The sequence below is a fragment of the Salvia splendens genome, chromosome 21 (assembly GCF_004379255.2).
Source record: "Salvia splendens isolate huo1 chromosome 21, SspV2, whole genome shotgun sequence".
Taxonomy (NCBI): Eukaryota; Viridiplantae; Streptophyta; class Magnoliopsida; order Lamiales; family Lamiaceae; genus Salvia; species Salvia splendens.
Genome location: NC_056052.1, coordinates 1,191,867 through 1,204,934, shown reverse-complemented (window position 1 = coordinate 1,204,934; position 13,068 = coordinate 1,191,867). Strand labels below are relative to the sequence as shown.

At 36.8% G+C, this 13,068-nt stretch overlaps 2 protein-coding genes across 5 annotated transcripts; one reads left to right on the top strand and one right to left on the bottom strand.

Moving 5' to 3' along the window:
• Positions 1–154: 154 nt before the first annotated feature.
• LOC121784043 lies at positions 155–5,671 on the bottom strand. 3 transcript variants are annotated; one of them, XM_042182225.1, is made up of 13 exons: positions 5,071–5,671; positions 4,225–4,360; positions 3,957–4,087; positions 3,636–3,837; positions 3,309–3,547; positions 3,110–3,221; positions 2,874–3,018; positions 2,647–2,789; positions 2,405–2,574; positions 2,023–2,328; positions 1,895–1,950; positions 1,593–1,804; positions 155–1,500 (listed from the first exon to the last, which is right to left on the bottom strand). In XM_042182225.1, the coding sequence occupies exons 1-13, from the start codon at positions 5,278–5,280 to the stop codon at positions 323–325; spliced, it is 3,240 nt and encodes a 1,079-aa protein (XP_042038159.1). In that variant the 5' UTR covers positions 5,281–5,671; the 3' UTR covers positions 155–322. The 3 variants fall into 3 exon arrangements, with proteins under 3 accessions (XP_042038159.1, XP_042038160.1, XP_042038161.1); XM_042182226.1 differs by lacking the exons at positions 4,225–4,360; positions 5,071–5,671 and having other exon boundaries at positions 3,949–4,086; XM_042182227.1 differs by lacking the exons at positions 4,225–4,360; positions 5,071–5,671 and having other exon boundaries at positions 3,953–4,052.
• A 2,783-nt stretch (positions 5,672–8,454) lies between these two features.
• Positions 8,455–12,734, top strand: LOC121784987 (serine/threonine protein phosphatase 2A 55 kDa regulatory subunit B beta isoform-like). 2 transcript variants are annotated; one of them, XM_042183297.1, is made up of 14 exons: positions 8,455–8,698; positions 8,777–8,880; positions 9,134–9,241; positions 9,385–9,504; positions 9,873–10,061; positions 10,151–10,242; positions 10,509–10,627; positions 11,023–11,146; positions 11,239–11,362; positions 11,669–11,737; positions 11,838–11,929; positions 12,010–12,084; positions 12,175–12,251; positions 12,346–12,734. In XM_042183297.1, the coding sequence occupies exons 1-14, from the start codon at positions 8,593–8,595 to the stop codon at positions 12,477–12,479; spliced, it is 1,533 nt and encodes a 510-aa protein (XP_042039231.1). In that variant the 5' UTR covers positions 8,455–8,592; the 3' UTR covers positions 12,480–12,734. The 2 variants fall into 2 exon arrangements, with proteins under 2 accessions (XP_042039231.1, XP_042039232.1); XM_042183298.1 differs by lacking the exon at positions 9,134–9,241.
• The last annotated feature ends 334 nt before the right edge of the window (positions 12,735–13,068 follow it).

Here is a 13,068-nt window from a genome sequence, read left to right as displayed (position 1 = left end):
AAGTATTTGCATGCTTGCATATGCAATTATGCATTCCTCCTGTTGGGGGTTTGAACTGAACAGCATGATCTTTTTTCCATATTACCAACATAAAATATTAGTAAAACATTTTAGAAAATAACTAGCTTACTCTTGAAAAAAAAAATATACTCGCTCCTTGTTAATTCTTGATAATATATTTAAGATGTATACACAATATACGGATTCATTGAGGCAATGAAGAGTTATCATGAATCATAAAATGATCAAACATACCGAAAAAAAAGAAAAGCATCTAAAAATGGTGGCATGCAAGCAAGGCTTGATCAAAATTCAAAACCTCTCATTTGGATGAAAAAATGTCTTCCAACTCTTTGTGCAATCCCCTCGGCTTCGCCTTATAGTCCATTGACGTCGAGGCGGAGGCTGATGCCGACGAGCTCCCGCTCCTCTTACTCCTCCAAAACCCACTCCACCTAATCTTACTCGAAGAAGGGTCAGTTGAAGTGGTGGGCTTGCCTTCTTCTCTTGTAAAGCTAGACCTTGCCATCTCCCTTATTTGCCTTAGCCATGGTTTCTCCCCGGAGCTCCGGCTCTCCGAGCTCCGGTTCCTGCTCGTGGTCTCCGTCTCCCCGGGGTTGTTGATCGGAAACCCCTCAAGCAGATTCTTGATCAAGCAATGAGGCAAGATCAAGAATGCAAATCCAATGGTTGCATTTTTTAGGCCAATAAAAATTGAGTCTTTGATGGGATCCAACTGCTTGATCTGTTTGTACAATGCGTGCCACGCATTGACCATTTGTACCACAAATGCTAGCAAGAACACCGCCACCATTGCAATCCCTAGTTTCCTGTCGTTTTGAGGCGAAAACAGCCTGTCCGAGAGGGCGAAGCAGAAGGCAAAGATCACGAGCTCGCAGGAGACAGAGATGATCTCAACAAACTGGAGCTTCTTCTTGATGAATGGCTTCTTGAGCACCATGAAGAAGAGCTGGAACGCGGTGATGGAGAGGAGGGCGACCGCGGGAGTTCTTGAAGTCCACGTCTGTGAGTAGGCGCCTGCAACGATGCCAAGAGCTACTCGCCTTGCGGACTCTAGAAATGTGTAGTAGATTCTGAGGATTCCGAAGAGTTTCTGTATGAAGGGTGCCTCTGCATCCTCTGTTTCATCGTCTGAGGCGATGATCCTGTCTCCCGGCTTGGTGAAGCTGCTCCCGGAGATCTGTGACAGCATGTACTTAGGAGGGCCTCTTAGGTCCTCAAAGAGAGGGCCTAGTATGGTTAAGTAGATGGAACGGCGTTCGTTCTTCCATGTCCATTGGCCTCTCTTGCCCGGGCCTAGTGTGACTCGAATGAGCTCTTGATACCAGTGGAATGTCTGGCCTTCTTGGTGAACCTCCTTGTATTGAAGCAGTTTACCAAGTGTGATGCCGAAGGTGAGGAATACGAGCAGGCACAGCAGCGCGAATGCTACTAGGCTTAGTATGAGAACACCCACAATCGTGCCAGTAGGCGTCGCTCCTAACAAGTAACGATCAAGATGACAATGTAGCTTCAGATAATGTATGTTTCTTGTGTGGAAAATGTAGAGAATAGTAGCTTTTTCGACGTACCTTTGATTAAAGACGCTGATGCTTCGGAGATGCAGGGCAGTGCCAGTATCAGAAGGAAGATCTCGAATCTTGGGAAAATGAGTGCGGCGTAGCTTTGTTTTTCCTTGTTTTGTTTCTTAAATTTGAGGATCATGAGGACTAGAGCGTGGAGCAGAATCAAACCGACTCCGATTACAGCTAGCCAGAACATGCTTCTGCTGAAATCTCTCCATCTGGAAGAAACAGTAGGCATTCATCTAACTGCAGTGGTAGATTTTGCCTTAAAAAACCAGTTCTCGGTAAGAACGAACATGCTTGCTTACCCGTGTGAGTTCTCTGGATCCAAGACGTATTCTGCTACCGGCATTGTAGACTGGCTCTGAATTGAAAAGCCTCAATCAGTATACAGAAGTGAACAGCAAGATTAGCGCGGAAGTAGTTCAATCCTTACCTCAAAATAGGATGCATACTCCATAGGATTCAGAGGCAAACCATAAACCTTTGGTGAATCCACATTTGCAGCTTCTGGTTTAAGGCCCTCGAGGAATATTGAGTCACGACCTTTGGGAGCACGGATCAGCCGATCCTTGGGAGAAGTCGATCCCACCATGACTGAACGCTGGTCGCCCGTCTCCCATGGGAGATTGAAGTAGGGAATACTCCATTGTAAGCCTCTTGTAAGTTCATAGTATTCGACAGGTAAGGTGACTGCTAACCATTTAGACAATGCGAAAACTTGAATATGCGACGCGACTCTCTGCACCAAGTTAGATCACATAAGTATGGCATGAAAAACATGAGCTAATCATCATCAGTAAGTAATGGGAGATTACAAAAAGATTTCTGGCAGCATCGGAGCACAGGATAGCGCTCGGTTTGGAGTATGCTCCAGCGGATAGCAAACTTGCAGTTGAAACAGTTAGGAAGCCGGCAACCAAAGCTGTAACGCCAAAAGCAGCAGTGGCAAAGTACGAAAGCACCATAGATTCAACGGGTGCTGAATCTAAAGGGAGTGCGATTAGTGGAGAAAAAATTGTAAAACTATGGTCATAAAGAAAAAAAATTGAGTCCTTACAGTGCCTGACTTGCAGGGTGTTAGATGCTCCGTTTCCATTCCCTGAAACATCGGATGTCGCGTTTTCAGGAATATAAACGGATATGACATCCGTATCTGCTCGTATGTGGGCCGTGTAGATTCTCCTAGTCACCTCAATGAAGCTGTTGAAGGCACAAACAAGAGAAATTTTACCAGCTGTGGAAAAATGTGTAGCTGAATATTTATACACAGCAATTATATATCACCTCTGCAAATGCCCTCCAGAAATTGATAAATGAGATGAGTTGAAACCGAATACTGGCTTCATAAATTTGATCATTATAAGTATAATCTTCTCTCTCGTTCGCACGTTACATGTCGTGCTCAGCCTTACAGTCGGTCTTTGAGAGTCTAAAACCATACATCAGCAAATGAAACTTCAATTTCTGTGGAAACACATTAGTTGCTTTAATTATCCTTGTGTTTGGGTTCTTTTGCATACCATAGAGGAACGTTACAGGAGATACAGGAGCTACGGGCGTCCCCTGTCTGGCGATCACCAAGTTCGACTGCAGGCTCACGGTTGCAACAGCCAAGTTCGACATATTAGTGATCTGCCAAAAACCAAGAGGAAATTTCAAAAACCAAGGTGTTAAGTTAGTTAACAAAGTAGAGTTCATCTCGAGAGTGTGAAAATGAACCTGGTAGCCAAATCTACGCTGTCCACGGGTACTCCCATTTATGGGAACGAGCGATCCTTGATTTATATTGATGGAGTTCAAGATTTCAGCAGAAGAATTCATGACAGGTTCGGTGAAATACAGATATAGCTTTAAGAACTTGTCCTTATTAGTTGCCAATACAGTTCTAGTTTCAGTGCTTATCTGAAGTAGTCGTTCGGGTATATGAGTTCTCATGTTCACGAGCACGGTTCGTTTATCTGCAGAGAGAGAGAGAACTGAACATTAGTAATGTGAACAGTAAACATTATTAGAATTTAGACCACAGCTGATTAGGATCAAACTCACCAAAATGTATAACTAAACTAGAATTATCTGTTCTTGTGAATTGGTTTCCTGCAGAGTCTGTACAGAAATCTTTGTCCATTACCAAGATCAGGCGTCCATATCGAACTCTTTCAGACACGCTGACATCAAGAGAGTATTTCATGTTTGGCTCGATAACGTTGAGTGTATTTGGCAAGACTTCTCCAGCACCATACACAAGAAGCTGTTTTGGCAAGAAAACAATCATGAGTCATAATGGTCCACAAGCCAAAGAAATGATGAGATCATAAAAAAGGTCGAACACGTGGATTTCTATCGAGTTCTAGCTGACCACCTACTCACGTTGCAGGCATTTACAGAAGGGCACACGAAACCACCACCGCAGGGCTCACTGAAAGATATGTTCACTGAAACACGAGAAGCACTCGTGAAGTTTGTCTCTCCTGTTATGCGCGCTGTGGGTTTAACGGTGTCTGCAATTTAGAGGCATGGCTCAATTAGGTACAAATTCAAGCATTGTATGCTGTCTCATTCACAAAACTGTAGAGATAAATAGACTTATGCAGTGCAATATTATCATGATTCAAGAGAGTTAGGGAGGTTGCTCGACCAACGGTCCAATTATAGCTCGCGCAGGCAGCCCCACGAGACCCTTCCGTGCACGCTTCGAATGAATGGTCCCCATCTAACAGTCTTGAATAAGATATCCTTCCGTCTTCACAAGGTGAATCCATGCCATGATCCAGCTGCATTTTTTGAAATATCTCAAAATTATTAAGCAAATCCAATTATCAGAGCCAAAATTGCAGAGTATCATTATTCATTAGCAAGATTCTCCTTTTCTTCACAAAATAAGCAGCCATAGTAAAACTCAATTTTCAAAGCACATTGACAAATCTAGTGTTCTGATCTTTCTATAACAGAAAAACTGCTGCTTGGGTATTTTCCTCTTTGAAATATAGAAACTAGAAACCATATTATAAATTTATAAAAGTAAAACCAAAATTGTCATAATATTATTAGCAAATTTCTCATTTTCTTACAAAATGAGCAATTTTATCCTGCCATAGAAAACTCAATCTAGTAAAACTAGCTGCTTATGTATTTTCTTCCTCTTTGCAACATAGAAACAAAACCATCTATTTTTAACAAAGAGGAGTAACTTTTTGAACCGACATCCTTTTATATATTGCCTCTGCACATGGTTTACAAGAACACTTTATATTTATTTAATCAAGCTAGAACTCATGCAAACAATCTATCTCTATGAATAAAAATGAAACTTTGCATCTTTAAAGATTCGATTTTTATTGCTTAATGTGGAAATATTACATCTAAACATCATATCTAGATTTGCTATAAGCACATTAAACCAGAAATTCCCAGTTCAAAAAAAGCTAAAAATGATTACACCTTTACTAGGTGTGTGTGTGTGTGTGTGAAAGGACAAACTGACCCTGCAAGTGGTGGAGCAGTCGGAGCAAATGGTGGCATTGCCACCCACCAAAACTTGGAAAGAGAAAGTGGAGTAATTTCTGCTGGAGAAAGCATGAGGAGTTTCCAGTAACTTCACAGCCACCTCAGCGCCATCACAGCAGACTCCCAAACTCAAAATCAGAAGAACCAAACAATGCAGAAGGAAGAAGGAAGAAAATCTTGACCCCATTTTGCCAAACAATTTCGCATAAAGATTCAAACTTTGTGTTGCTCTACTTCATGCTACAATGTGCTTTCATATCACACTGCTGAAATCCTTCAACACTGTCAACAGACAATGCACTGTGTGTGTGTGTTTTTGAGTGAGAGTGAGTGATAGAAATAAAAATAAAACTAAATGGATATAAAAGGATGGTAGTGGTGGAGAGAGCACATGAGACTGACAGAGCAGCTCAGACTACAGTGAAGATAAGAGAGAGAGAGAGAAGATTCGTTTGATGATATTAAATGAAGACTGGGGGAAACAGTTCTATCAATTTGGATTCTAAAACAATGTATGAATGAGAGGAAAAGGAGAGAAACAATAAATTGTTGCAAACAAGAAAGCGACACAAATCAACAAGACAGCGGAAATAGGCCCTTACCCATTTTTGAGCCTTTCATTTCCATGTGTGTGTGTTTCTGAAGATAAAATAGCAATTGGAATCTATCGATTTTTAGCATACTATCAAACTTAGTGTGTGTATTGTTATGTTGCTATTTGTTAAATTCTTCGTATTTGTCTCACACATATACTTATGTTGCTATTTGTTAAATTCTTCATATTTGTCTCACACATCTACCTAGTATACTTAGGGAAATGTCATTTTTTATTGCATAAGTAAGAAATAAGAGGTTGTTGTCAAAATTTTCCCTACACTCGAACATATTGTTTCTCGATTTTTTTGGCCATTCTCAACTAGGTGGTTGTTTTACCTGTTTGAGTCTTTTTTGGAACCAAATGTGAGGTGTCTTGTTGCCCTTCACCTGTGTTATTTGCTGATATTTTGTTTAGACGATAGTAAATGATTTAATGTCATTGACATATAAGCGTGATAACAAAATATATATTTTAAGTCTGCCTTTTAAAAATGTTTGTTGTCTTATGTTTTTTTATTTTGAATTTTTTTTCATGATGAAAAAAATGTAATATTATTGTTATACTACTCTATTTTCGACTTTTCAAAGAAAATAAGAGTGTGTGGTTATTTTATTTTATTTTTTTTTCTATTTGACTTCCTTATAAAATTAACCAGAAAAAATAATGATGATTCAAATATGTTGTATGATTATGTCTTTGCTTCCTCGTGCGTCGACATTCGACAAAAAAAGTTATGAAATCATCTCTCTGTATTATGGGTTTAAGCATATCAATACCTTTTTGGATCTCTGTATACATGTTCAATTATATAAACATACTTCGTTTTTGTCGAGGAAAAACACTTTTCAAAATAATATGATTAGGAAAAATCAATGTTGGATCCATAATGATAAAATAATACACTAACTAACATATTCGAAAAAACAAAGTTAAGCTATGCCAAGGAATTCAAGATTTTGAGTCAAACAAACAAAGAGCCTGCAACCTGCAATATTAGTGCAGAAATCATTTTTTTTGTTTTTTTACTATCATCTAACTAAATTTGAAGATATTTATTTATTTATTCATTTATAACTAGAAAATAAATAAAACATGACCACTATCTTAAGTTATATTTTTAATTCTGACATATAATCAAAAGAACATTACTTTGACATTGTAATACTAATTTGTTAGATTATCATTTAAGTGCTCACCAAATTAAGTAGTACTATTACATTAATTAAAATTTTGACTCCATCTATAATGATTCCAATTTATTCTCATATCACGTCTCACATTTTCAATTTCACTATTAATATTCCTAAATAGTTTTAGAAACAGATCTTTAAATTTGTAGGACATGAGATGTTTGGTCATCGTAGATATGGTTAGTTGAATAATATAATCACAGCCATATTCAGTTGAAAACAATATCTTTGTACCTAAGGCTAAGGCCCATCAATCCAGCTATTTTCAATGCATTAAATCAACCATAAATGACAGAATTAAGGATATAATATCATGTCAAAAGTAGTTTGTGGGATATTGGGATGGATATGAAATTGATTAATAATCATGGATATATCTAAAATTAATAAAATTACTTTTTTTTATGTGTAAATCCAAAAATTTGCGAACAACTGAGTAGCAGTTCAAAACAAAATCAACGATAAAAAAATAACAAAATCAACGTATGAATGAAGAGACATTTGATTATCTCAAATAACAAGAAAGAAAACCTGTGAAAATAAACAGTGATTAAATCTATACGGTATTAACAGCTTTTTAAAATGCTTACAACTCTTTGTTATCGAATGAATTTACAATCAAAACATAAAATAAAGTCTGAAGAAGATAAAAAGTTGAAAGTATACATAAAACACAACTAAAGAAAATTTCATAACTCTGGATAAGCAATTTGAGGCCATCTTTTCTTTAAAAGACATGTTTATTTTCCTTCTATATTTACCCCACAATTTTTTTTCATCAAAATTATTGGATAGTGACAAAGACTTATTTTGTTTTGAGAATTTTAAGAAAATAATCATTACAACACAACAAAATAGTTTATTCCAGCCTTTTTCCTGATCTTCTTTCTGCTGTGATATTTATAATAGCGAAAATCTTCGATGAATAAAATATAGATTTGGGCCAAATATCTGGAATATATGGGCCTCAATATGTGCTATAAACCATTTTTAAAAAAATAATCTATTCAATCTTACTTTAATGTAAAAATTGGTAGTAACTATAAAATTCACTTAAAATATTAAAAAATTGAATTTTTTTAATAGTGAAAAAAATGAAAATAATACATGTAATCAAGTAAATATTAAAAAAAGATCACATAATACCATCCAGACGTGATTAACTGTAGATATATAAGGATGTTATTAGCCAATCTATGTGAGTTGGGAAATTCTAATGAATTTTATTTTTAAAGTTGTGGTCGGCCGATGACAAAATAGTAGTAACGGAAAATGTCAACACAGTGTCAACAGTTGATGCCGTGTTGATATTGTGTTGACATTTTCTGTTACTAATATTTTGTAGTCTGTTGATATTTTTTAACTGTCCAGATTATAGTTTAAAGTTTGTACAATATATGAGCTTGCATTTTATCACAATCTGATCAAATATACAATGTGTAATTTTAATTATTGAAATCTTCACCTAATCCAGTTCACTAAAATAATTTTTCTGAAAAAAGAAAAAGTGCATAAAAAGAAGATTACACCTAAAATAGCAAAATTGACCCTGACGTAGAAGCTTGTTTTACAACTACTGAAAATAATTGAGTGGATAACGGAAACCCAACACCTCTCTCTCTCTCTCTCACCACAGAGAAAATTGACAATCGACGCTCGTGTTGCTGCTGAAGAATGTCGATTTGAGCTGTCGATTTCAACCTAAACGAGTATGAGTTTCAGCTCGGACTCTTCCTCTTCGTCGCCGGCCGCCGCTCTGGACTGGAAATTCTCTCAGGTCTTCGGCGACATACTACCCGGAGAAGATGTTCGCGACAGTAAATCTCTTCCCGCTTCACCTTTCATTCGCCGATTTTCACTCCTTGAGCCTAATCTGCCGTTTCTCCTGCTCGCAGTTGATGTAATTTCCGCAATTGAGTTCGACAAAAGTGGCGATCACTTGGCCGTCGGCGATCGAGGCGGTCGCGTCGTCATTTTTCAGGAAAACGGTGCTAAAGATGTGCGTATTTCTACTTGTGTTGCTTTGTATTTGTGTTTTTCTGTAACGAATATGTTTTTGCTGGAAAATAAGTTTGTTTGGATAATTACAGATATACAGTAGTGGATATGTACATGTTGATAAGTGGAAATTGATGATCATACTAAGACGTTGAGTGTAGCGTGGAAGATAAATTCATTTTAGATGTTTTTTTTGGCGCATTTGTGTTTTGTATTGAGTTCACAAGCTTCATGTATTCTCATTTGCATATTAGGACTTAGTCCGGTCCACTCCACGGAACGAGTTGGAGAGACTTGATAGAATTATTGCGAAGCATCCTAAATATCATTACAAAACTGAGTTTCAAAGTCACGAGCCAGAGGTGGGTGCTTTAGCTTTTAGTTTCTCTGTATTTTGAGATTTTGGTATGAATAGTTATCTTTGGTTGGCGGTTTTGGAGCTCAAGGGGTCCTGCCTGCATAGTTCTTGTACTTGTACCTGTTTTGATTAGCACTTTCCGTGCAGTTTGATTATTTGAGGAGTGTGGAGATTGAAGAAAAGATCAATAAAGTTAGGTGGTGTGCAGCATCTACTGGATCACTAAATATTCTATCATCAAATGATAAGACTATCAAATTGTGGAAGGTATCATACTCTTCACCCTTCGTCCTTATAAAAATTGTTGAACGGTTATTTGAATTTCTTGAAGATGGAATTATGTAGGAAAATTTACACTATCTGACTGTGAAGTGTGATAAAAAAGGTTAAAAATTCGGTAAACTTCTTCGAATTGGTGAATGTGTTCCTAGTCACTGATAGTCTAGCTGTGAGGAAAGTGTAAGCATTCACTCATATCTTCCCTTGAATCGACAGACCTAATATGGAAAATTCTGTAATCAATTCATCAAGAAGGAGTGAATTCCACTACCTGTGGATATATTTTCTTGTTTCTACTCTGTATAACAGTCTTTGTTTTTTTCCCTATGATATTATTAATGGGTGCCTAAAGGCAGGTCAAGGATCGTCAAGTTAAGCAAGTCAAAGAGATGGAGACGAGTCAACCAATATCTTCAGAGAACTCACTTTTAGGTGAAAAGAGTTTTATTAATGGGCAAAAGTCATCTTTTGTCAATGGTCATTCTCTAGAATGGAAAGAAAATATAGGGAATGGTGTGTCTTCTTATAATGGAACAAATGACAAGGTATGTGTTTCAAATTTGTCATTTTTCTTAATAAGAGCATGTATCTCTAAATTAGCTTGGCCATGATATCAGGTCTGTTTTGTATCTAGATAGCATGTTTAGAAGATGATAGTGTTTCAAGAACTCGAAAGGTGTATGCGCATGCTCATGATTTCAGTATAAACTCTATCTCTGTTAATAGGTATGCCTGATTTTACTGTTATTTAAGTTCAGAACATATAAAGCTTTGCTACTGTATGCATGCATGCATGCATACACCACCCCAAAAAAAATGGAATAGTGAAAGTAATATACGTATTAAGCATGGCATGCATGCATACACCCCCCCCCCCCCCCAAAAAAAAAATGGAATAATGAAAGTAATATACGTATTAAGCATGGCAAGTGATATGTAGATTCAAATTTTTTAATTCTCCATGTTTAATGGCCGAATAATATTCATTGCAGTGATTGGGAGACATTTCTTTCTGGAGATGACCTGAGAATAAATTTGTGGAATCTAGAAGTCAGCAATCAGTGTTTTAATATCCTTGACATGAAGCCTGTAAACATGGAAGATCTCATAGGTAACTTGTCACACACAGAAATGGCAAATGCTTTGTTATCTTGTCATTATTCAACATTTCATAATTGCCATGTTCTCTCCATCTATCTATTTCCTTTTTCCATACCTTCAATAAAAAATAACTTCAGATGCAATCGCGTCACATTTACCTCCAAAACAATTTCATCACCATTTTAGAGCACATTTTTGTTATTGTGCTCTAAGTAAAAGAAAACAAATAGTATGAGCAAGTCGGCCTTCAATCCCTCACTAACACATAACATCAATTCTATTAAGGAGGAAATGTTAAATATAGTCGGAAGTTTCTTGACATCAATTCTGGTATTCTGATATTTGCACTTTTCCTTTTTACGCATGATTAGATGAATGATTTGATTTTCATGAAATATTGTCCAGAGGTGATCACAGCAGTTGAATTCCATCCATCTCACTGTAATCTGCTGGCTTACAGCAGTTCAAGAGGTTTTATTCGGCTAGTAGACATGAGAAAATCAGCTCTATGTGATCACAGTGCAACGATGTGAGTGTTAGTTTTCTCTACCTCTTTAAGTTTTATATGCATGTAATTTTCAAACTTTTTCATCTTCATACCCTAAATTTTTTATGCTATAGACTGAAAGACGAGGAATTCCATGGGCAGAAATCTTTCTTCACTGAGATAATTGCGTCAATAACTGATATGAAGTTTGCAAATGATGGAAGACATATATTAAGCCGTGATTTCATGAATCTGAAGGTCTGTCAGCCATTTTTATTCCTTTGAATGCATTGTTTCTCCATTAGAACTTTGGTTTTGCATGTTAGCTTCTTTTATTACTTGTCTTTTTAGATTGTACTTCAAGAGCATTATTGATTATGAAAACTTTAGTAGGCATTTCATTTATATCTCCAGCCTAACCTTCTTATAAGCCTTTCCCAAATCGATAAGACCTCAACGAAATTCTGATATTTTGCTAGCACTTATATGTTTTAAAGATCAATACAGATTCAAAGGAATTTGGTAGTTTTTCATTTTCTTATTAAGCTCTCTCTTCTATGTCAGCTATGGGATATGCATATGGACTCTGGTCCAGTTGCAACAATTAGGATTCATGAAAACCTACGGCCGAAGGTCAGGGTTTCATATGTGACATTCCTAACTATAGTATTTCTAGGTTCTAGCTTAATGAAATGGATTTTATCAAGCTGAATAAGAATATTATATTGCACAGTTGGCAGATCTGTACAACAATGATGCAATATTCGATAAGTTTGAATGCTGTGTTTCTAAAGACCACCTTAATTTTGCAACTGGATCTTACAGGTAAGTAATGGCTACCAGCAATATTACTATAACTTTTCTTTGTATTAATACTCTAAAATGATGCTCGGTTTCTCTATCAGCAATATTCTACGTGTGTTCTCTAATGGAAGTGGGGCTGAAGGAGTAACCATTGAAGCCAGTCGAAACCCAACTAGGTAGATACATTGTATAATCTCTTTGCACCTCTTGCAATTCTTACTGATTTGAATTCTCTTACATCGTTAGCTCCATCGTATTGCTTGCAGAAAGCCCCACGGCCAAACCACATCAAGACCTCGAAGATCATCTCTAAGCAACATAGCTAGGGGATTCTACAGACAAGGTGACCTTTTGTTCTATTTATTTCTTTATTATCTCCTTGTCAGCTTTACTACATCATGCATTTGATCTCTGTTACCACTTCTGCCTGTCTTCAGTTGACGGACGTGGTGCAGAAAGTAACGATTTTTCGTACGATTTCAATTCTAAGTTGCTGCATATGGCTTGGCATCCATCAACTAATCTGATTGCTTGTGCTGCTGGAAGCAGCCTGCTAATGTATCATGCCTAAATGTATATATAGCAATTGTACAGACTGCTTATAGCAAGCGACCTTTAGATGGTTCGTGTTTTGCGTTGGTACCTTGCAACGACATAGTTTTCGAGCAGCAAAGACTTGAGCCAGTGGGGTTTGTTGCCTCTGCATATATAGATGTAGCCAGTTTTTGGGCTTTTTGGAGGATTCCTGTTTTCCCTTTGGATGGTGCATTCTCACCAGTATCTTCACAATTGCAAAATAGTATTATTTTCAATTTTTTATTGCATACATTTTTTTGAAAGTTAAACAAACAAAATAACCACAAAGAATCACATTAGAGCATCTCCATCCGTGCTCTTGCCAACGAGCACGGATCAAGAGCACAGATGTGGGCCCGGACCCACTTTTACTCCCTGCTCTTAGACAAAGCACAACACCCACCATTCTATTATTCAATTTAAATAAAAAACATTTCCACAAAATTATTATATATTAAAAATATCTGAAATACTATTACAAATTACAAAAAAATTAAAAATTATATAATTAAAATCCTGAAAATTAAAAGGGTATTAAAATCCTAAAAATTAAAAATAACATAATTAAATTCATAAAATTAAAA